General features: G+C 46.7%; 1 protein-coding gene across 2 annotated transcripts in view; it reads left to right on the plus strand.

Moving 5' to 3' along the window:
• The window catches only part of apc (APC regulator of WNT signaling pathway), a 36468-nt gene that overhangs the window by 8066 nt on the left and 7465 nt on the right, over window positions 1-20937 (plus strand). Inside the window, exons 2-15 of one of the 2 annotated variants that reach the window (XM_062527196.1) lie at window positions 1192-1344; window positions 12396-12480; window positions 12736-12958; window positions 13269-13377; window positions 13616-13729; window positions 14731-14814; window positions 16972-17052; window positions 17538-17636; window positions 17938-18316; window positions 18682-18777; window positions 18890-19029; window positions 19509-19586; window positions 19799-19915; window positions 20590-20804. In XM_062527196.1, the coding sequence (XP_062383180.1) occupies window positions 1210-1344; window positions 12396-12480; window positions 12736-12958; window positions 13269-13377; window positions 13616-13729; window positions 14731-14814; window positions 16972-17052; window positions 17538-17636; window positions 17938-18316; window positions 18682-18777; window positions 18890-19029; window positions 19509-19586; window positions 19799-19915; window positions 20590-20804 (1955 nt within the window). In that variant the 5' untranslated portion in view covers window positions 1192-1209. The remainder of the gene's footprint in view (window positions 1-1191; window positions 1345-12395; window positions 12481-12735; window positions 12959-13268; window positions 13378-13615; window positions 13730-14730; window positions 14815-16971; window positions 17053-17537; window positions 17637-17937; window positions 18317-18681; window positions 18778-18889; window positions 19030-19508; window positions 19587-19798; window positions 19916-20589; window positions 20805-20937) is intronic. The other variant, XM_062527197.1, reaches the window with a different exon arrangement.

Raw genomic sequence — 20937 nt, forward strand, 5'->3', positions numbered from 1 at the left:
AGCGTCAAATAGCCCCTGGACTCTTGTCACTGGTGATTTCTTGACAGCAGGGTGAGAGAGTTTTCTGTCCCTGTGAAGTCCCTGCCCTGCGCCGTTGCCTTTTAATGAATCTAAAAATAAACGCTCCTCTCTCTCTTTCTCTTTCTCTCTCTCTCTCTCTCTCTCTCTCTCTCGCTCTCTCGTGCGGATTCAACGTCCCGTGCTTTTCCGTCACTTCGAGTTTTCCTCACGTTGTCCCTTGCCTCAGTCTCCGGGCTCCGCTCGGATCTGTTAGGGTCTTTAAAGGGGGAGAGGAAGAGATAAAAAAAAAATATCTCGGGATCTGAAGACACATGAGTCACAAGGGCCTGCAACGGCACGGGCTATCCTGGGTTTGAACGGCCCACCGCCTAATGAAATATGAGTTCCGCACGCTCCTCGAGGACTCTGAGCGACACAGAGTGTAGCAGAGAGAAAAGCCACTTTCACTGTCGGAACAGGGAGCTGGATAGCTGCTGGCTGTGTGGATAGAAAGAGCCATTAGCGTACATCTTCTGTTCTCTTGGTTAGATGTTCTTTTCATGTTCTGTCAGGTCCCTGCTCCAGGCACGGTTAGATTTAGGTTGGTGGGGGGAAAAACAACAGAGTTTCACTTAACCAACACAAACTAAAGGTTGTCTGTGAATCTGCTGTGACATGAATTATGTATTGGTCACCATTAATTATGTATGTGCCTAGCATTTAGAAATGACTGAATGGGCCTGTGTGTGCAATGCTTGCCATTCTTATCCCTGAGCCATGGATGATTTAAGTTTTCGTCCATCCTGTGTGGTGCCCCACTTCATGTGACAGTCATTTGACTCCCGCAGTTTCTGTTCTCATGAAGCCCTCTGGCTGTCAGCGGATCCGTGAGAAGACGCGATCAGTTAGCTTTGTGAGGTCTAAATCCGTGGGCTCTAAATTTGGTTGTTGTAACGATGGGTATGTTTATCGATCTGCTCCTTGGCTCCTGTGAATTTATATCCAACTGAAGCTGGCAAGGAGACTCAACAGTTTTATTTTGGTGTGTTGAGGTCCGTGGTTGTTCAAAGTGTTGCACTCATTTCACAAGAGGTTGTAGAGCCGAGTTGGTAGGCACTGCCTGTGTATGCTGAATGTTGATGATCACATAATTTCTTACATGTAGGTTCTATCCCTGGTTTATTTCCCTAGGTCAAGAGGTAGTGCAAGATGGCAGCTGCGTCTTACGATCAGCTGCTGATGCAAGTGGAGGCCTTGAAGATGGAGAACTCCAACCTGCGACAAGAACTAGAAGACAACTCGAACCACCTCACCAAACTGGAGACGGAGGCATCTAATATGAAAGTGAGTTGGGAGTGGGCTTGGAGGAGGCGCATAGTGTGGCTGATGGGGAAGAGTGCAAGAAGGTGCCTGGCACACCACACTGTGTGACAGTCAGGATATTTGAAGTGGTAATCAAAATGTGCTGCTTCAATGTTTATCTGTGGTGTTCTTCTTATGTCTTGTGACACTGTGTTTTTGTGAAATGCCACTCTCTTCAAAAGAACATGCCCACTTTAGCTTGACATTAACATCGGCTTGTTTGTGGTCTACCCCAGAGTTAGATAACAGGATAATTACCCCATTCTTCTCTGACGCTGTTAGCCTAGCTTAGCATAACGGAAGTCGGGTTTTACCAGTTAGTCTATAGCTAGCTAGCCGTTTTGGGTTCATAAATCACACATAATGAATACTATCCAATCGTAGGCTATCTCTGTGTAGACTGTATTCCATGAATGCCATGCACATACTGCCAGCTGTGGCCTGTCTAAAGTGTTGTCACTTGTGTTTGGCACGGTGTTATTGTCCATGTCGATTCGTGTTAGGCTGTAGTAATACATGTGTAGTAGCACTTGGCATGGCGGGGATGTTTGTAGTTTGTAGCGGTGCTGCGAGTAGTCCTCACCTAAATTTGGAGGGGAGCTGTGATGTAACGTGGATTAGTGAAGGGGGGGTGGGCCCATTAGTGGTTGCCTGGGACCGAAATACTATCTCTGCCTCTCCTCCCTATGATGTTTAAATAACCGCCGGCCGGCTTCACCAGATACCGAACCTACCGCCTCCACCCTCTCCTGTCACGCAAACGCGCGTGCACACACGCACACTCACACACGCACACACTCACACACGCACACACGCACACTCACACACACACACACACGCACGCACACACGCACACACGCACACACGCACACACGCACACACGCACACACGCACACACGCACACACACACACACGCACACACGCACACACGCACACACACACAGACACACACGCCTGCAATCAGAGTATAGCTTCAGGCGTCCTCTTGCTCACACCAGCCGCTCTCTCTCTATTCAGATGCGCTCCCCTCCCCCACACTGCTCCCCTGTCTCCATCTCTGTCCGCACTCTCTCCTCCCGGTCCTCCGCCGCTCTGAATCACACACTCCCCCTTATTTATCTGCGTTTCCTGTCTGCATTTGTTTTGTGTGTGTTCCTTACTTTTCCATCTGTTCATTTGTTTGTCTTGCTTGTTGTCTTGAGTACACAGTCTACACACACACACACACACACACACACACACACACACACACACACACATGCGCGCACTCGCTCACACACAGTCTCGCCGTCCCTTCCTCATCATGATTCTGGTTGCGCTTCGGCACTCTCGTCTCTTTAGTGTTGTGTGTTTGGGATTCAGGATGTTGTGCTGCATGCTTAGCAGGGTGACACCGATTTTTTCGCCCTGAAAAATGCATTAAGTGTGCGTGTACGTGTGTGTCTCTGTGCGCATGTGCAGTTTCAGGGAGTTTTGTCTCAGACAGAGCAAAGCACGGGGGCACATTGGGTTCAGCTCAGGGTTTTTTAATCAATCCCATGATGCTTGGCGGTAGGCAGTGCTGCCACCTCAGATGAAAGGAGGGACGTCAGCCCCGCCCTCAGAGAGACGCTGAGAACCCTCCGAGGTGCCAGAGGAACCTTTTGGAGGGGGGTGAAAAGGAATTTGGGGGAGGGTGCAGTGGCCTGGCACAGCCTCCTGTTCTGGCTGGCGGCATCCGAATGACATTTTTTTTCCGGCGTCTTCCGTGAAGTTGAGAGGCTTTTTTTCCCCCCTCCGCGTTGCCTTTTCGTGAGGTTGAGAGTAGTTCAATTCACTCTGTTGTCGAGATGTGGGATTGGTGTTGCTAGGGGCAAGGCTTTGAAGCGGAAGCGCATGCATGCGATGGCTGCTCTCTCGGCAACCAATCGCGGCGCAGAGACGGCAGTCAGGATCAGAACGGAGCATTTTTACCTAAAATGGCATCAGAATGATCTTTGAGCAAAATCACAAAAATGAATCTCTTATCAAATATGTATGATTTTTGTGGTTGAAGAGCATATTTTAGAAATGAGGTCTTCTAAAATGAACAGCTAAGCGCTAAGCTCAGTTTTAAGTTGCTAAGCTCAACAGAAAATATTCTGTAGAAAAAGCATTATAGGACAATATATCATAGTGTATAATCTTAGTCAGTGAGTTATCTTTCTAATCAGAGTTATATTTGAATACACTCTGGTACGGTTGTGACTCTGCTAAAGTAGGTGGCTTGGCTTATCTCTCCCTTTAAGATCCTCAGACAGCGTAGCATCCCGCCCAGGGCTGGCTCGGGCGCCTGATGCCGCCTGTCTGCCTCAGAAACCTAAAATGACCGCGTCTGCACCGCGGAAAAGCGGCCGCCTGCAGTGCTCACACACACACACACACACACACACACACACACACACCACACACACCCCCACCCAGCCTCCCCTCATGCATCATTAAAGGGCGATTTTACACTCCTGCATGTGATTCACCCAGGAGCAGCTCTGTAGAGGATACCATTCACCAGTGGCGCTGCTCCCTTTCACTCATTAGGCTGATGCGTGGAGGAAAAGGGGGTGATGGACACACACCCCAGAGGATGAGGAGGTGATGACTGAGGGGGGAGAGGAGGAGAGAGGAGAGGGAAAGGGGGGGGGGGAGTGGGGGGACAGGAGAGGGGGGGAGAGGAGAGGGTTAGGGAGAGAGAGGAATTGATAGTCAGTCTTGAGTGAGATGGTGAGTGAGTGAGACCAAAAGACTGTTGGGGAGAGAAACCTATTTTGAGAGTGGAATGGCGGAAGTAAGGGATTACTTGTTTTGCAGCCTGACAAGAGTGCAACAGAAAAAAAATCCAATTGTGAAGTTGTAACAGATGGAACAAATGCTTGAGTGGTGTAGCGTTGGAGGGATAATTCAATTCACTGGCAGACGGCGATTAGTATAGGGTGAGATTGCAGCTGAGCATGAGTGTGGAAGACATGCTGCTGGGGCGAGGCAACCTGAGTGTGAGGGGGGGGGGGGCTCTCAGGGAGACCCAGAGCCAGACTCTCTCATCTCTTGGGTGGGTGGGGGGGGGGTTATGGGCTGCCCAGACCCTGGCGGCTGCTGCCGCTGCTGCATTGACTGAGGCTGCTGCCTCATCTCCTGGGAGCTCCAACGCTCCTCCTGCTTGCTAATGTACTGAGGGGGCCCTCCAGGGGGACCAGGGGCCTGGCAGTGAGAAGCACTGAAATCAGCACTAGGCACCTGTGATATATATTTGTGTGTGTGTGTGTGTGTGTGTGTGTGTGTGTGTGTTAGGGAGGCTGGATTTAATCTGTCTGTCACAAAGTTGATGTGTTCAGGGTCTGTGCGAGTGTTTCCTGTGGTCTGAACATGACACATGCTGTACATTTCTGTACATTTTTCGTTGACTGTGCTCTGAGGTATTTGGCTTATGAGGCATGTCCTAATTTTGATCATATTTTGGATATGGCGTTTGCAGAACACAGAGAAACCTAGTTATTGATATCCCTGTATACACGATAGTGAGTAGTGTCCCGGTTACTGAGTACAGTTTTCTAGAGAGCATCACGCAAACGCCGAATCAGAAAACTTAAAAACCCGATATGAACCGGGATAATCAATGCCCATCTAGAGTGCAGCGAGCGTGACATGGTGTGTGTGTGTGTGTATGTAAATGTTAGCATTGCCGTTGCTATGTTTAGTTTGCGAGGACACTCGCTGGAGGCTTCCCTCATAAGTGGGCCAATCCCAAGTGACCCAGATGATGCTGACACTGGTGGTCAGCTGCACATCACTCAATGCACTGGTCAGGAGACAGGGCGATGCGGCTAAAGGCATCCCCGACGCTCCGCATGGAATCTGTGTAGTATGAAACATTCAATGCAAGCAGACAGAGGCCGGTTTTAAAGATTGCAAACATGGTAAGATATTTATTGCACAAACGCAGCTCTGAGACAAAGGTTGTTGGCATGCTCACTCAGTCCCCAAAAAGAAATGCAGCTCTCCTGATTTGCCTTTTTTTATTTTTAGCATGTCTGTTTATAGCCTCATAACCAATGTGACAGGTAAGGTGAATAATACATTCGTTTTGGTTTAACATAAGGGGTAGTGCAATATTTGATTGTGGTTTATTTGGGTGGATGGAGTACCTGGCTGGCACAGCAGCAACCATTTTGTAGAACACCCTTTTTTCGCTCCTCTCCTCTCCTCTTCTCCCCCCTCCTCTCCTCTTCTCCCCCTCCTCCCCTCCTCTCTTCTCTCCTCTCCTCTCCTTTCCTCCCCCCTCCTCTCCTCCACTCCTCCTCTCTTCTCTCCTTTCCTCTCCTCTTTTCTCCTCCATCACTGGGCAGATAATGGGCTTGTGTTACTGGGGAGCTCTGCTGCCCTCTGCTGGTGGCCAATCTCCGCTGCTGATTGGTGGAAGTGGCAGCAGTGACATCAAGCGACACCAATGCAGCCATTTAGGGGACCAATTTGTCAGTTTGCTCAATTCAGTAATTTGTTTGGTCCCCAGAGATTGATCGGACAATATCAGCTTTTCGTTTGTCTCAGGTGCTTGTTGTGGATGTAGCCGTGTTGTAACGATTTGCATTATGCGGCGCTTGAGTGGTTGTTTTGTTTGTGGCCAAAAGAGGTTTTGAACGCCCCCTCTCTGTGTGTATCCCTCAGGGAATGGCGGTGTGCATTTTTGAGACGCTTCCTTCCTTCCTTCCTCCCTTTGTGCCTGATGATTGTGGCTGACTTCCATCCTGCTGCTATTTCCTGAACGCTCACCCCTCCTCTCCCTAACACACACACCCAGACATCACTCCCTGTTTCTTTCTCTCTCTCTCTCTCTCTCTCTCTCTCTCTCTTTCTCTTTCTCTCTCTCTCCTTCTCTCTCCCTCTCTCTCTCTCTCTCCTTCTCTCTCCTTCTCTCCCTCTCTCTCTCTCTCTCCTTCTCTCTCCCTCTCTCCTTCTCTCCCTCTCTCCCTCTCTCTCTCTCCAAACAGCTGCAGGCAGGATGTCAACAACACAAACACGTCCCTGTGTGGGCAATCCCCTCCCACTTAATTGCGGGGTTTCACTTCAGTCGGGGTCAGAGCTGAAAAGTCCACTGACTTATAATGGGTAGTATAATAGTATATGAGCACTTATATACTTTATATATACCGGTACTTATTTACTTTATATGCTTTATATATAGGCTACTTATATACTTTATATACTTACCGGTACATTAATTTCCTACAGATAAGCCGCATTGTGTATAACTGCAGGACAGTGTTTTATGCAAGTAAAAGCAACTGCCTCCCTGCATTTTATAGCTGAAGAAATTTGGTAAAATCAATGTATAAGCCGTGGCTAATAGTCGTTAAATTACGGTATATGCTTTATATATACTTTTATATACTTTCCTCACTTGTAGCAGTATTACTGTCTTGTTGTGTTTCTAATAACTGGTTGGAAATGCAGATATGCGAGTCACCATAGAGATGATAAAGAATGGTTCCCAGGGGGTTGTTTGTTGACTTCTGGCTTCCTGTCAGAATCTACCAAGTTGTTACATGATAAAGTCACGATGTGCACGCCCAGCCTTTTTGATGGTTGGTGAAATGCTGCTCAGATGCTGGGGGCAGTGACCAGTGACCACCAGGCTAATTGACTGATTCGGTGAGCACGTCGGTTAACTTGCATGGCTCCTGATAGTCTGATGAGATACTGGGCTGTGTGTAACGCACATGCTGCTCACATCCATGAGGCCGCCGAGAGGGTCCCATTGTGTGTGTGTGTGTGTGTGTGTGTGTGTGTGTGTGTGTGTGTGTGTGTGTGTGTGTGTGTGTGTGTGTGTGTGTGTGTGTGAGAATGTGTGCGCTGTGGTGTTTCTCTATGCGACAAACAAACAGAGGCATTGATGCCGCCGTTCCATGAGCGATCAGTTCGATAACCACATTCCGTCTCATGCCTGTGCTCTGAGAATGTTGGACGTGGTTCCTTAAGCTGTTTTGAATCTCCATGGTGTTGTTCATTGTAAATAGTGCAGATTACACCAAGGGGTTACCTTCAAAACAGTAAGGGTTAAAACTGAACCGTGGACCTGAAGACCATTGACTTATGTTAAGTTTAGTTGATCTTATATTGAATATTACCGTCATTTCCCAACTATTTGCAGCGGCTTATACACTGATTTTGCAAAATGTCTTCAGCTATAACGTAAGGTTAATACATGGCGGCAGTTAATATGGTATTAATATGGTTCTGTTTCTTTTAACTGGCACAAAACACTGTCCTGCGGCTTACACAATATATACACAATGCGGCTACTACACAGGAAATTACTGTATTGAGAAACAAACAATGGTTGTGAGCCACTGTCACATAAACTAGGTTAGATGTGTTCTTTAAGAGCGGCCTTGAGGTCCTGAGGGCTTTAAGTCTCCACTCTTAATGCCATCCCATGGTGCCGTGCTTGTTTTTCTCCTTGTGTTCCACATGTGTGTCATGTGATGTTTTTTTTGTTTTTTTTCACCACGCACACACACACACACACACACACACACACACACACACACAAGGACATTCTAAGCACCTTTAAATAGCAGGACAGCACAAAAGCAGGACATCGCCCCTTAGTTTGTTAGAGAGAGAGAGAGAAACACACACACACACACACACACACACACACACACACACACACACACACACACACACACACACACACACACACACACACACACCCAGAGGCCTGATGGGGGTCTGTTGTAGCTCGTTGTCAGATGAAACTCGCGCTGCATGAGTATGAGAACCCTGCGGTGAGCCCAACGCCTGCCTGGCCTGCAGCACACCGGACTTTTAAGGCATCGATTTCCACCATGGGCTGGATTGTATGACATTTTAAGAGGTGTGTGTGTGTGTGTGTGTGTGTGTCAGTGTCTACATACATATCTGTGTGTGACAACATTTTAAAGGACAGGAATGTGTGTGTTTGCGTTTGAAGGGTTTTGTGATTTGCCCTTTAGAAATGTGTGTGTGTGTGTGTGTGTGTGTGTGTGTGTGTGTGTCTGTTCAGGTAGGTGACTGGGTCAGGTCAAAGTCATGGCGTCCGTGTTAATGGTTAGGTATGTGCATGTGTTTGGCGTCGAGAGATGCATGACCTAATCGGTGCTGGGCAGTGCATGGAGTGAGTCAGACAAAGTGATGGTGTGTGTAAGTGAGACAGAATGAGAGTGTAGGTGATGGTGTGTGTAGTTGTAGAGGTCACTGTGTGTGTGTGTGTGTGTGTGTGTGTAAGTGAGACAGAATGTGTGTAGGTGATGGTGTGTGTGGGTGTGTGGGTGGGTGTGTGTGTGTGTGTGGGAGAGAGAGGGGGGGAAGTTGAAGTTCTGCTGCAGTCTCCTGAGAGCACAGGCTGTTAATGGACACCCGCGCTGCTCTGCGGAAGGTCTGGGGACGAAGCAGAACTGCTCCCCGCTCCGGCTGCAACCTGAGCCAGCGCCCGACCGCTAAGAGCCTCTCATCGATCCACTCCCACACACAGCCAGTCAACACCAAGTCCAGCGGAGTTGCTGCGAGATTTCATATCTGAAGAGATGAAACCCGTTAAGATTCATTTTAAGATTTCTTTGCCCAGCTAAGATTAGGTGCTCGTCACAATTCCATTTCTGCCACCACGTCATTTGGCCATCAGATTTTTTTGTTGAACCTACAGCATTTAAATATAAATGCATTTGTAGTCTATTATTATTATATTTATTTATTTTCTTTTCCTCTTTTTAAAAGTAGCTACATGGTGACAGTAGAGATAACGCTGTTATTATTAGCCGAAATTGTATTATTGAGATGAATGATAATAGTGAATGATGACTGACTGAACATGAAGACGCTCTGTTGTCGTGCAGCTGTGGGTCTCAGCTGTGACTCAGTAGGCTAGTGGGGTAGGCTGTCACATGGCCGTACCCCCTTCATTAATGGTGCCATTGTTCGGGATGGGAGGACCGTGAGTGGGGAGCATGAGTGTGTGTCTAGTGGGCCACGCTAATGGTTGCTCGCCCAAATTAGGAGTGATGTCCTGTCATCTCGTCTGGCTGACCTCTGCCTTGCCCAGCGGTCAGCTGAGGCCGAGTGGACAGAAGGTCAGAGGCTGTGTGCAGCAGGATGAGGACGAGCACAGGGGGGGGGGGCAAGGGTGTGTGTATGGGTGTCGGTGTGTGTGTGTCCGTGTCCGTGTTTGTTTGTGTGTGTGTTTGTCTGTGTTTGCTTGTATGTGTGAGTGAATGAAATGTGTGTGTGTGTTTGTATATGTGCATGTCAGTGAATGAGAGTCATGTGCAAGGATTGTCTGTCTGTGTGTGTGTATGTGTATGTGTGAGTGAGAGCGGTGAGCTGGTGAGTGTGTGTGTGTGTGTGTGTGTGTGTGTGTGTGAGAGAGCTGGTGTGTGTGTGTGTGTCTTTGTGTTGGAGATGGAGAACAGATGATGCGCATGTGTGTATACATATGTCTGTATTAGACACAGGCAGAGAAAGGCTGTTTTTGTGTATGCTGATGACCAGTGGAAAGGGACAGTCTGACGGCTCGTGAATCATGCAGCTGTGTTGACAGGAAGTTGGTGTTTCCTCTCTGCAGAGGAGAGTGATCCATGTTGATCCCGTTCCGCTCTCCAGCACAGACACCGCTCTGTGTTCATGTGTTTGCAGTCAGCTTACATGGATTTCTGTCAGGTTCGAATGTCGGATTTGATTAAGCGTCTTCGTGGGCGACGGTAAAATGGCTTCCTGGTCTTCAGGATGCATGTGAGGCTCTCTGGGCTTTTCTGGAGTGATCAAGGTGAGCTGAGCTGAGCTCTCCTCTGGTTGGACTGTGAAAGGGAGGCTAGCTCTCATGTGTACACCTAGCTAGATACAGCCTACTTTATCTGTGGTTATTTTTAGCCGTTTTGTTTTTTAATAGTGGTCTGTAGCTCTTTGTGATGTAAAAATGTTCGGCTTGAGTGTCTTCTTGATTTTGATAATGGAAGTGTTTGTTGCTATAGCAGTCTCAGTCCCTCTCAATCAGTCTCAGTAGAAAGCAGTCTCTGTCCCTCTTTTATTGTTGTTTTCTTCCCCTTCCTCTGTCTGTCACACATACACACACACACACAGATTTTTTCAGCACAATGTTATTCCATACATACAGTATTATGATATGTATTTATTTCATGTAATGTTGTTACATCAGAGGATGGCACAAGACCTCTAGTTGTCTAGCAACAGGGTAATTGGGAAAGGAAGTCAAGAACAAGTTTACCAGGTCAAGATGGTTGCACAGACTCCAGTATATGAAACGGGGGGAGATGGTAGAAATTAAACGCAATGTATTGCTGACTGAAATGACTATGCTGAATCAGATTGTACAATCAATTTTGCAAATGGCATTACTTGCTTTATGTAAAATCATGTAAATAATCACAAAGATATTTAATCATGGCCCAAATATCGTAAAAACCTCTATTTCAGTGCTTGTGTGGCCATTTCCACCCGTAACACACAAATGTACAGAATACGATTTCCAGCTGTCGTTGAGGAAGCTGTTTCTCTTCCCCTTTTGTTAGCCGATAATGCTGGAAAAAACACAATACTGCAATGACGCAGGTTTGAACACTCCCCAGACTGTACCAACTTGACCATACAGCACTTACTAATATTGCACATTAGTGGATGTGACGTGGGGCTGAGTGTGATGAATGACTGGAACCACCAGGCATCAGAGGTGATGTCATGGCCCCCGTTTGGCTTTCCTTTCCTGGTATCTTGTTAATAGTGACTCCCCTCTCTGTGTGATCTGATTGGTTGGAGGCCAATATCGTCGTCTTGTCTTCCCACCGGACTCTTCTGCCTCTGGCTTCCACTGAAAGGCAGTTCCAGGTGGTACAGAACGGTGGCCAGTTCGCCTGCATTGTAGCTCGTCCAATAGCTTACATTAGCATCTCACGAAATACCTTTTCATCATCACTCCCCTCATAAGCAGAAGTGAACATCCAGGGACTAGGATTCTGGGAGTCTAGGCTAGGCGATGAACCTAGAACCTAGATTGAGAACTTTTCGAGCACAACTTACACCATCACTGGGATGACCTAATTGTTTTGTTGTCGCGGGCATCCAAAGTGGGGGTAAAGATCGATAAGTGGAGCTTTCAGTGATTTTCGTAGCCGTCAGACTCAAAGATGAGCATGTGAGTTGACTTACAAGCAATGCCCGAGGGTTTTTGAGTCTATTATTCAATGTTATCAGTCATACTTAATTGGCAAACAGCCACAGTCATGTGGGTGCGAACAGTGGTTGTGTAAGTGTTTTGCACGTTCAGGAGTACGCGTGTAGGTAGTTGAGGGCTATATTAGGAATAGATGGGCGTCGATCGGTGCTGAGTTGCACCCTAACGACATGTGAAGGGGACACAGAAAAAGAGCTGGAGGAGGAGAGGTGAGGGAGACGAGGTCCGCATCCCGAGCAGGATCAAACGCAGGCTGGGGAGATTAAAGCGAGTACAGGAAGACTTCTATCTCGGCTTCAGAGGCGCTTCTGCTTTTGTCAGCGAGGCTGTTTTTGATGGGACTTCAAAGGCCCAGTCGATGGCCTAGATGCTCCTCTCTGCTCTCCAGCACAGCCCTTATCCGCCACACACACACACACACACACACGCACACACACACACACACACACATGCAAAGGCAGCGCCTCATCCGGGAACAGGAACCAAAAATATGAATCTCTCCTGACTTGTGTTGAAGCAGTTGAAACGTGTTTGGTTACAAAGGCTGGCTGAAAATGTCTTATCTCAGATCTGAGACATCAGCCTATAGCCAGCTCTGTGTGTGTGTGTGTGTGTGTGTGTGTGTGTTTCTCCTTCCTCAGTTGCTTCTGGTGCCTGTCCATATGTTCCTCCCTTTTATGTGTGTGTTTTGGGGACATATGAGGCGTATCTGTACCGTGTGCGTATTTTTGTGGTTGCGTATGAAGTGGATGTAAATAAAGCAGTCTTTTCTTGTCTCCCCCTCTGTTGTGTTATGCAGGAGGTGCTCAAGCATCTCCAAGGAAGCATTGAAGAAGACTCCACAGAATCCCAAGGACAGATCGATATTCTAGAGAGACTTAAAGGTAAAGTGTGTGTCAGAGCTTGTTTTTTATATTATTTTTGTATCATATGGCTGTTGCTGTTGTTAGTATTAACCAGTTATGTTTCAATATCTGATACTGATGTATACATTCTAGTCATAATTTTGAGGTCAGTGAAAATAATTAGCCGCAAAGTAATCACATGTTGATTTGTGCAAACTGTTGTTCATTGTTCAGTATGATTGCGTGTAAATAATTCAATCTCAATTCTGCCCATAACACCTCTTGGCTTGACAGGCTTTGACCCATCACACCTGTCCCGTTGTGCAGAGATGAGCTTGGACCCGAACAGCTTTCCCGGGGTGAAGCTGCGGCCCAAGCCTGGCGCGCAGGCCTCTGGATCAGGCCGCTCCACAGACAGCAGCCCCAGCCCCAGCCCCATGGGCTCCTTCTCCAGGAGAGGAGCTCCCTCAGTGGGCAGAGAGAGCGCTGGATACCTGGAGGAGATGGAGAAAGAGAGGTACACGGAACTGGACTGGAGGGTTTTTTTTTTAGCTGTTATTAGGCTCATTCGACTTCATGTAGCCGTTTTAAGACGACTGCAGACATGATTATTTCTGAGATTCGGATTTTTGTTTTCAACCATGACATACTGAATGCACAATTCTGATTTGAAAGACGTATCAGAATCTCAGAAATAATCACGTCAGAGCCGTCTTAAGACGGATACATGAAGTCGAATGAGAGCCTACTGACTATCGGGTTGCTAGGTGTGTGAAGTTGGATGTTGAATGGGGGTTTGTTCTCATTGGTCATTGTGCCCCTCACAGGTCATTGTTGGTGGCCGAGTTGGAGAAGGAGGAGAAGGAAAAAGACTGGTATTACGCCCAGTTACAAAACCTCACCAAAAGAATCGACAGCTTGCCCTTAACTGAAAACGTAAGTATTTGTGCGTGTGTGTACATGGTAATATATTCATATACTGAACATCAATTTAAGGACTTGCTCTAAAGCAGGGAAGCATTTGACGATATTAGTTCCATTCATGAACCACTGCTGTCTAGCAATATGTAAAGGTGCTATGAGGTGTCTGTGTTTGGTCGATGCGCTGGTCCCAGAGCTGCTGCGAAGCTGGTTTTAACCTGTAGGCTGACCAATACTGTCCCCTCTGCGGCAGTTCTCCCTGCAGACGGACATGACCCGGCGGCAGCTGGAGTACGAGGCCCGGCAGATCCGCGCCGCCATGGAGCAGCAGCTGGGCACCTGCCAGGACATGGAGAAGAGGGCGCAGGTGAGCCAGCGCTGGGGTCCAGTGGAGAGCCGATAACAAAGATCCTTCATTACTGACAAGATAGAGCAACATAATGCATCTCTATGGAAGCAAAATTTGAACAGTTCCTGTCTGCTTAAAGAGGCGTGTCGCAAAGACGTCATAGTGGGATATCGATCTCTGTCAGAACGGAACGCGGAAATGATCGAACGTTTGCGCCTCTCGCTCCGCTTTCACCCTCTCTGGCGATAATAACATAGCGGCTAAGGATCTGGGCTGGCAAGCAGTAGCCAGGAAAGTTGAAGGTTCAATTAAATTCTTGGCTGCCACCATGGCTGTGTGTGTGTCCTTGAGCAAGGCACTTAACACAGAGTTGCTCTGGGGAAAAATTGGGCCTTGTAAGAATTGATGTATTGAAGTCGTTTTGGATAAAAGCGTCAGGCAAATGAGTCGGTAAGTGAGTAGTAAGTGACCGTCTCTCACGGACGCCCCAGAGGTGGGGACACAGAAGCTCTAGGACAGGCCTATATGCTAGCCAGTCATTATCCTGTTGGAGGGCTCAGCCAGAGATGCTAAATCTGGTGGTCGTGTGTCACAAGTGACGTCACCGAACCACATCTGGGTCTCAGTGCTCATGGGGATCCAGGTTCGATTCTGACCTGCGTTTATTTCCTGATCCCACCCTTGTCTCTCTCTCTCTCTCTGACTCACTAAGCCCAAATAATATACTATAAAAAGTTACAGTAATAAATCATGTAGAACAATAGGTAATTTTAATATTAGGCAGCATTTGCATTAGAAACTGTCGACCACAAGATGAACACTTCCACATGCAGTGATGTGCAATCATGCAGATTTTTTTTGCCCTTGGTGTGACTTGGTATGGTAGTAGAAAAATTGAGAAAAACTGTCATCCTCTGTAAACATAATGGTGGCCTAAATATCTGATATAGCCATGGTGGAATATGTAGCATTTGGCTCGGTCAGTAATGTGTGTGTGTGTGTGTGTGTGTCTCTCATAGGGGCGGGTGGCACGCATCCAGCAGATCGAGAAAGACATGTTGAAGATTCGCCAGCACCTGCAGTCTCAGCCAGCCGAGCCTGAGGTACTTCCCGTTGCACATATGTGCTCTCCCCTCCCCCTCTCTCACACACACACTCACACACACTCTCGCATACCGAGATCGTCTGGCATACACTCAGAAATGGTGTTCGCTAACCTTTTATGACCTGAGGAAATGGTCTCTAAACCGAAGTTTCCCAAACAGTGCAAGATAAAGGTTTGTTTATTCTAGAGCTATTTGCTGTTTGATGGTGGAGATGCATTTTTATGTTTGTCATATGGAAGGTATGCACAATTTTAGATAAGCGCAAGGAGTTCAGTATTTAGGGAATTGCACAGGAATATGAATCAGTCCTGATATTCCACACAGGAAGCCAATTTTCTTTTACAAAGGGAAGGGGGGAATTTGCCATTTCGGGGAAAACCGGACTTTTTTTTTAGATAAATGAACGCAACTCATCAGAAGCTGGCGGAAAACCTCCATAACTCCATCTCTTTATTTCGATCTAACTCGAACATTTTGTTTTGCTACAAAATCTCTGGAGTCCCGTGGCGTGGCTGCTGTCCTGTGGTGACGCTGGGTGTCCAGCGGAGCCAGCGGACTGGTCCGGCGGCCACGATGGAGAGGGAGGCTTTTAAGTCCTCTTACTCGGCCCTAAGCTGCTTAGTCACAAGTATTCGGCTTTCCCGCTGTTTTGTTTGTTCTTCTTAACTTTAATCCAGCACGCTCCACTTTTGATTTCAGAGGATGGCACGTCGCTCTCGCCTGTCACAGTGTCTTCTCATTTTAACCTAGTTATACAGCCCCACCCAAAAAAATGTAAAAAAAATGCCTCAGCGGAACAGCCGTGATGAGATTTAGGGCGATTTCGCCGAGACGATTACCTATTTTGTAACGTTATATCATAGCCGTATCTACGTGGATCATTGTGTGTGTATCCAGATGTGCCCGTACGAGACCAATACAAATCCGCTTTCATATCCACCATAGCCTCATCGAATATATATGACTTTAGCTTCCATGCAATCAATTTTTTAAAGTGTAAGGCTGAAATCTGTTGCTCTATCATGTGACAAGAAGAGAGCACAGGACATGTGACCTACCTTCTGGATACACCATAAGGCCTGGTGTGTGCCTTGCTTAACATGTGTTGAGCGTGTGTGCTTGTGTGTGTGTGTGTGTGTGTGATTTATTGGATATACATTTGAGCACAGGATTATGGGTGTATGCAATTAATACCAGAGTTTCAGTATTTGTATGCATTTGATTGTGTAATAAAGTGCAAGCTCAGACCCCCCCCCCCCCCCTCCTCCCATGTGTTGAGTGATGAAATGCATGTGCTCTATGCATGTGAGTTGAACTGTCATCGGACATATTTAATTCAGCCCTCCCGCCCCCCGACCCCTAATCCTGCAGGCGGAAGAGAGCTTTATGTAGGTCAGGAAGAGACTGATGCTTCTGCAGCTGCTGCAGCCTACTGAATCTCTCTATCTCTGTCTCTTGTATGCTTTTTTAAAAATGATTATTCTCAAATTGCTGGTGTCTGTGTGTGTGTGTGTTCTGTCTGTACATTTTTTATTTGGTTTGCAACTCTGTTTCTTTTCTCTTTAATACCATTTCAGTCACTTTTTTGCCCTCCTCTTTTTTCTGTCTGAATTGCACTCACTCTTCTCAGTCCTCATCCGTTTGGCACTCTTCACCTCTTTTTTTTCCCCCCTTTGCTCACTCTTTCACTCGTGTGTTCGCTCTGATTCTCCTTCTCCACCCCCTTCTGAGCGACTGAATAGCTCCTCTTCAAGCGCTTTCACAAACCCTCTCCTTATTCCATCCCTCTTTCCATCCCCGTTCATCCTTCCAGGTGACTAACTCTCTCTTCCTCCCTGTCTCTCTCTCTCTCTCTCGCTCTCTCTCTTATGCTCTTTCACAGTCTATTTCTCTCATGCTAGCTCTCTCTCTCTCGTTTCCCTCTTCCCTGGGATGAATCTGTCTCTTTCTGCCTCTCTGCTTCATTGTGACCGTGTCCTCAGCCCCGCGATGGTCCTCAGAGGTGCTCTGTCTCACTCGGTCCTTCTTCCATCTTTGTCACTTGTCACTCTCTATCTCCGTCTCTTTCTCTTGTATTCTCTCTTTCCCTTCCCCTTCTTTTCTCCCTCCCTCATTCCCTCACTCATCCTGACGTTATGCCTTTCTCCTCCTCAGGTCAAGCATGAGACGGCTGGGACCGCTGAAGGAGCACCAACATCAGCTGATTCCGCGGTTGGGAATGTAAGCTGTGCTCAGGTAGATATATCTCTTAATCTTGGTTTTATTGTTGTTAGTCTGGAAGAAAGTGGTAGTTTCTAAATATGCTGTCCGTTAAAATCTTGCATTTTGAGTTTTAATGAAAAGCTGTCACTCAACATGCATGTGCCTGAAATTTATTTTCTTCTGTTGCTTTTAGAACAAATAGACTTCTGTGTACCCGTGTCGCATATTTCTCAGCTGTCAATGTGGCCGAATAATTCAGTTGTGGTGTCATAGCCAGTGTTTACTGGGCTTGGCAGATGCACATTCTGATACTGTATTTATCCCTGTTGTAAGTTAATCCTTACTGGCTTTTGCCAAGGACACAGTTCGTAAAATGACATATTTATAGTGCCGTTCTCGAACGTTTCAAATATACCTTTTAATAAGCTCCTCTGATGTTGCATAAGAGACTGAAAGTTACTGCAGGGCATTATATTTATTTATTTGGTTGTTTGTTTGTTTGTTTGTTGCCCTTGCAGGCCTCTAGCTCTAGGTCGGACCACGACTCGGGCAGCGAAATGAGCTGTGGGGGAAGCTACTCTGTCCCCCGCCGCCTAACAAGCCATCTGGGCACCAAGGTAAAGCTTCCCCTGGCTGTCAGTTTAGCCGTGTCGAATCCAAACTGATCCCTTTAAGGGTTTTAATCACATGTGGTGCCATCACCTGTCCACTGTTATTTCTGCACTGGCCTGCTGTTGAAATGAGCCTGGCTTTACTGTAGGTGTTGGTGACTGATGTGTTTACATTTCTCCTGAGAGAAGACAATGAAATGAATTTGAAATTGATAGAATTGGGGGGAAAAAGAAACATGAACATGAAAACACCTGGATGCCAAACAAGCCTTGAACATTTTCCTTTACGCTTCTGTCTCGCGGTCAGGTGGAGATGGTATACTCGTTGCTCTCCATGTTGGGGACGCACGATAAGGATGACATGTCCCGGACCCTTCTGGCCATGTCCAGCTCGCAGGACAGCTGCATCGCCATGCGCCAGTCGGGCTGCCTGCCGCTGCTCATCCAGCTCCTCCACGGCAACGACAAGGACTCGGTGTTGCTGGGCAACTCGCGGGGCAGCAAGGAGGCGCGGGCGAGGGCCAGCGCGGCGCTGCACAACATCATCCACTCGCAGCCGGACGACAAGCGCGGCCGGCGGGAGATCCGCGTGCTGCACCTGCTGGAGCAGATCCGCGCCTACTGCGAGACCTGCTGGGAGTGGCAGGAGAGCCACGAGCGCGGCGTCGACCAGGACAAGAACCCCAGTGAGTGCTCCGAAACACACCAGTCTGGCTCTGTCAACAGCAGAATGCCCAGTGTTCATGGTTCCCCCAGACAGCACGGCTGCTAGTGTTTTAGTGTAGTCGTCGTGGCACGGGCTTTAGTTTATCTTCTGCTTCTCATAGTTGTTTTACCTTTTCTATTGCTATTGTTATAGTCAAGATATATAACAAAGAGAAAAGACTATCATGCTTGGTGGTTTTTTTTTGGTCTTGGCTAGTCTTTGACTGTACAGTAAGTTGTCAAGTTCTTAGATCAGTACTTATGATGTCTGCATTCTGATGCACTCTGATGTCCTTAATTCACTACAGTATATTTAAAACGTCGGATTCTGTCTAATTTGTTGCAGTGCCTTCTCCAGTGGAACACCAGATTTGCCCTGCAGTCTGTGTCCTTATGAAGCTGTCCTTCGACGAGGAGCACAGACATGCTATGAATGAACTTGGTATGGAGATATTTCCCACACCATATGATCTTCCTCTTCCATCACATGTGTATGTTGTCTCTGCTTTTTTTCAATATTGTTCAAATAAACAAACCTTGCTCTATGTGAACAGGTGGACTTCAAGCCATAGCAGAGCTGCTGCAGGTGGACTGTGAGATCTACGGTTTAACCAGTGACCACTACAGTGTGACACTACGGAGATATGCTGGAATGGCCCTTACCAACCTCACGTTTGGGGATGTGGCGAATAAGGTGTGTGTGTGTGTGTGTGTCTTATATAGACCCTCTCAATTGCCTAAACCAACATGTGTGTTCCTAAGGCTTTTTTCCGGTGACACAGAAATTACTGAGCTAATGCTAATTTGGCGATAGACAAAAAAAACAACAAAAAAGCAAGTTTTAAAGTCATTTTGTAGAGCTTTACGCTCAAATCCGATTTATTTTCATTTCAAAGTATCTGCGTTGATTTTTAATGTTTCAACTGAAAAAAACTCTAGGTACAGAAATATCTCAGAATTTAGGTGTTTGTGGTCATGCCGCGTCTGAATGTGTGACTATGTGTGCATTTAGCACAAACTGAAACATGATTGTGGACTGTCAAGACTCTAACTTACACCTGTGTGTGTGTGTGTGTGTGTGGTGCTTGTGGTGCTAACCAATGTATTGCCTGTTTATGAAAGCGGTCATACGAGTACTATCACTTCCTGATCACCTCCTTCCTGTCCTGTTAGGCCACACTGTGCTCCATGAAGGGCTGCATGAGAGCCATGGTGGCTCAGCTGAAGTCAGACAGTGAAGATCTACAGCAGGTACCTACGAAAGCAATGAACTGAATTGAACACAATCCGTTATTATGAGAATAAGCTGTTAGGTGATAATGGAAATCCTCTGTGACACTGTTAAATTGGATGGATGTTTTATAAGTACTTTATGTATTAGGTATTTTATCCTAAACTTATCTGTTGACTTATCTGTATCTGTGTGTTTCTCACCCTCTTCATCCTCCTCGTGTCTCTCTCAGGTAATCGCCAGTGTGTTGCGTAATCTGTCCTGGCGTGCGGACGTGAACAGTAAGAAGACTCTGCGTGAGGTGGGCAGCGTGAGGGCTCTGATGGAATGTGCCCTGGAGGTCCACAAGGTGAGGCCCACCTCCACGTCCCATAGCTCAGCCGAACAGTCTGTAATGGTTATAGATAATTGGTTTCTATTTTAGATCATATACATCAAAACATGGAATATGTAACATGCAATTGACTTACTATGTAGTGATTTTAACATGTCCTTGTCTCCACATCTGTAGTATTCTGGTCACTTGTGGTTTGTTGATTCAAATATTTGATACTGGTGGTGAGTGGCAGTTGACATGTAAATCAGGGGAATCAACTGAGAAACAGGACAATCTATTAATGTCAAAGGGTTGGCAGCTTAAACCAAAAAAAAAAACACTTGATTTTTCACTTCTGCTTAACCAAAGACCCATATGCCGTTGTTTCCTTCCCTTTTACATATATATTTTAGGATTTGTTATATAATGGTGCTTTATAATGCAGTTTCAAAAGCACTCATTGTATGTACAGTATGCTCGTTTCTGATGTCATCTTATGGTTGCTGACTGACATTCGAATGAGTTGACAGTCATATTCAAATGTGCAGCGGTCTCTTAATTTTCAGTGTGACTGTCAACACTCAAATGTAAGTCAGCATCCATAGGATGACATCAGAAAGATTTGCAGCGGTCATTTTTTTTAGAGAGCTGTATATTCCTATTTTTCCATTGTCCTCATCCTCTTAACATGTTTTTCATCCCTTCAGGAGTCAACTCTTAAGAGTGTCCTGAGTGCCCTGTGGAATCTGTCTGCTCACTGTACCGAGAACAAAGCTGACATCTGCGCAGTCGATGGGGCGCTTGCCTTCCTAGTTGGCACATTGACGCACCGGAGTCAAACCAACACCCTTGCCATCATTGAGAGTGGAGGAGGCATCCTGAGAAATGTCTCCAGTCTCATTGCTACAAATGAAGATCACAGGTACGCAATTGTTGAATAAGGAAAAATCACAAATTTTATTCATAACAATAAATTGAATAATTGCATTGATGTAACTAAAAGTTGTACAAGTTAGCCAAGATATTGTATTTTATATGATTGGAGAAAGTACCTT

This window comes from Sardina pilchardus, chromosome 23, assembly GCF_963854185.1.
Source record: "Sardina pilchardus chromosome 23, fSarPil1.1, whole genome shotgun sequence".
In the NCBI taxonomy this organism is placed as follows: domain Eukaryota; kingdom Metazoa; phylum Chordata; class Actinopteri; order Clupeiformes; family Clupeidae; genus Sardina; species Sardina pilchardus.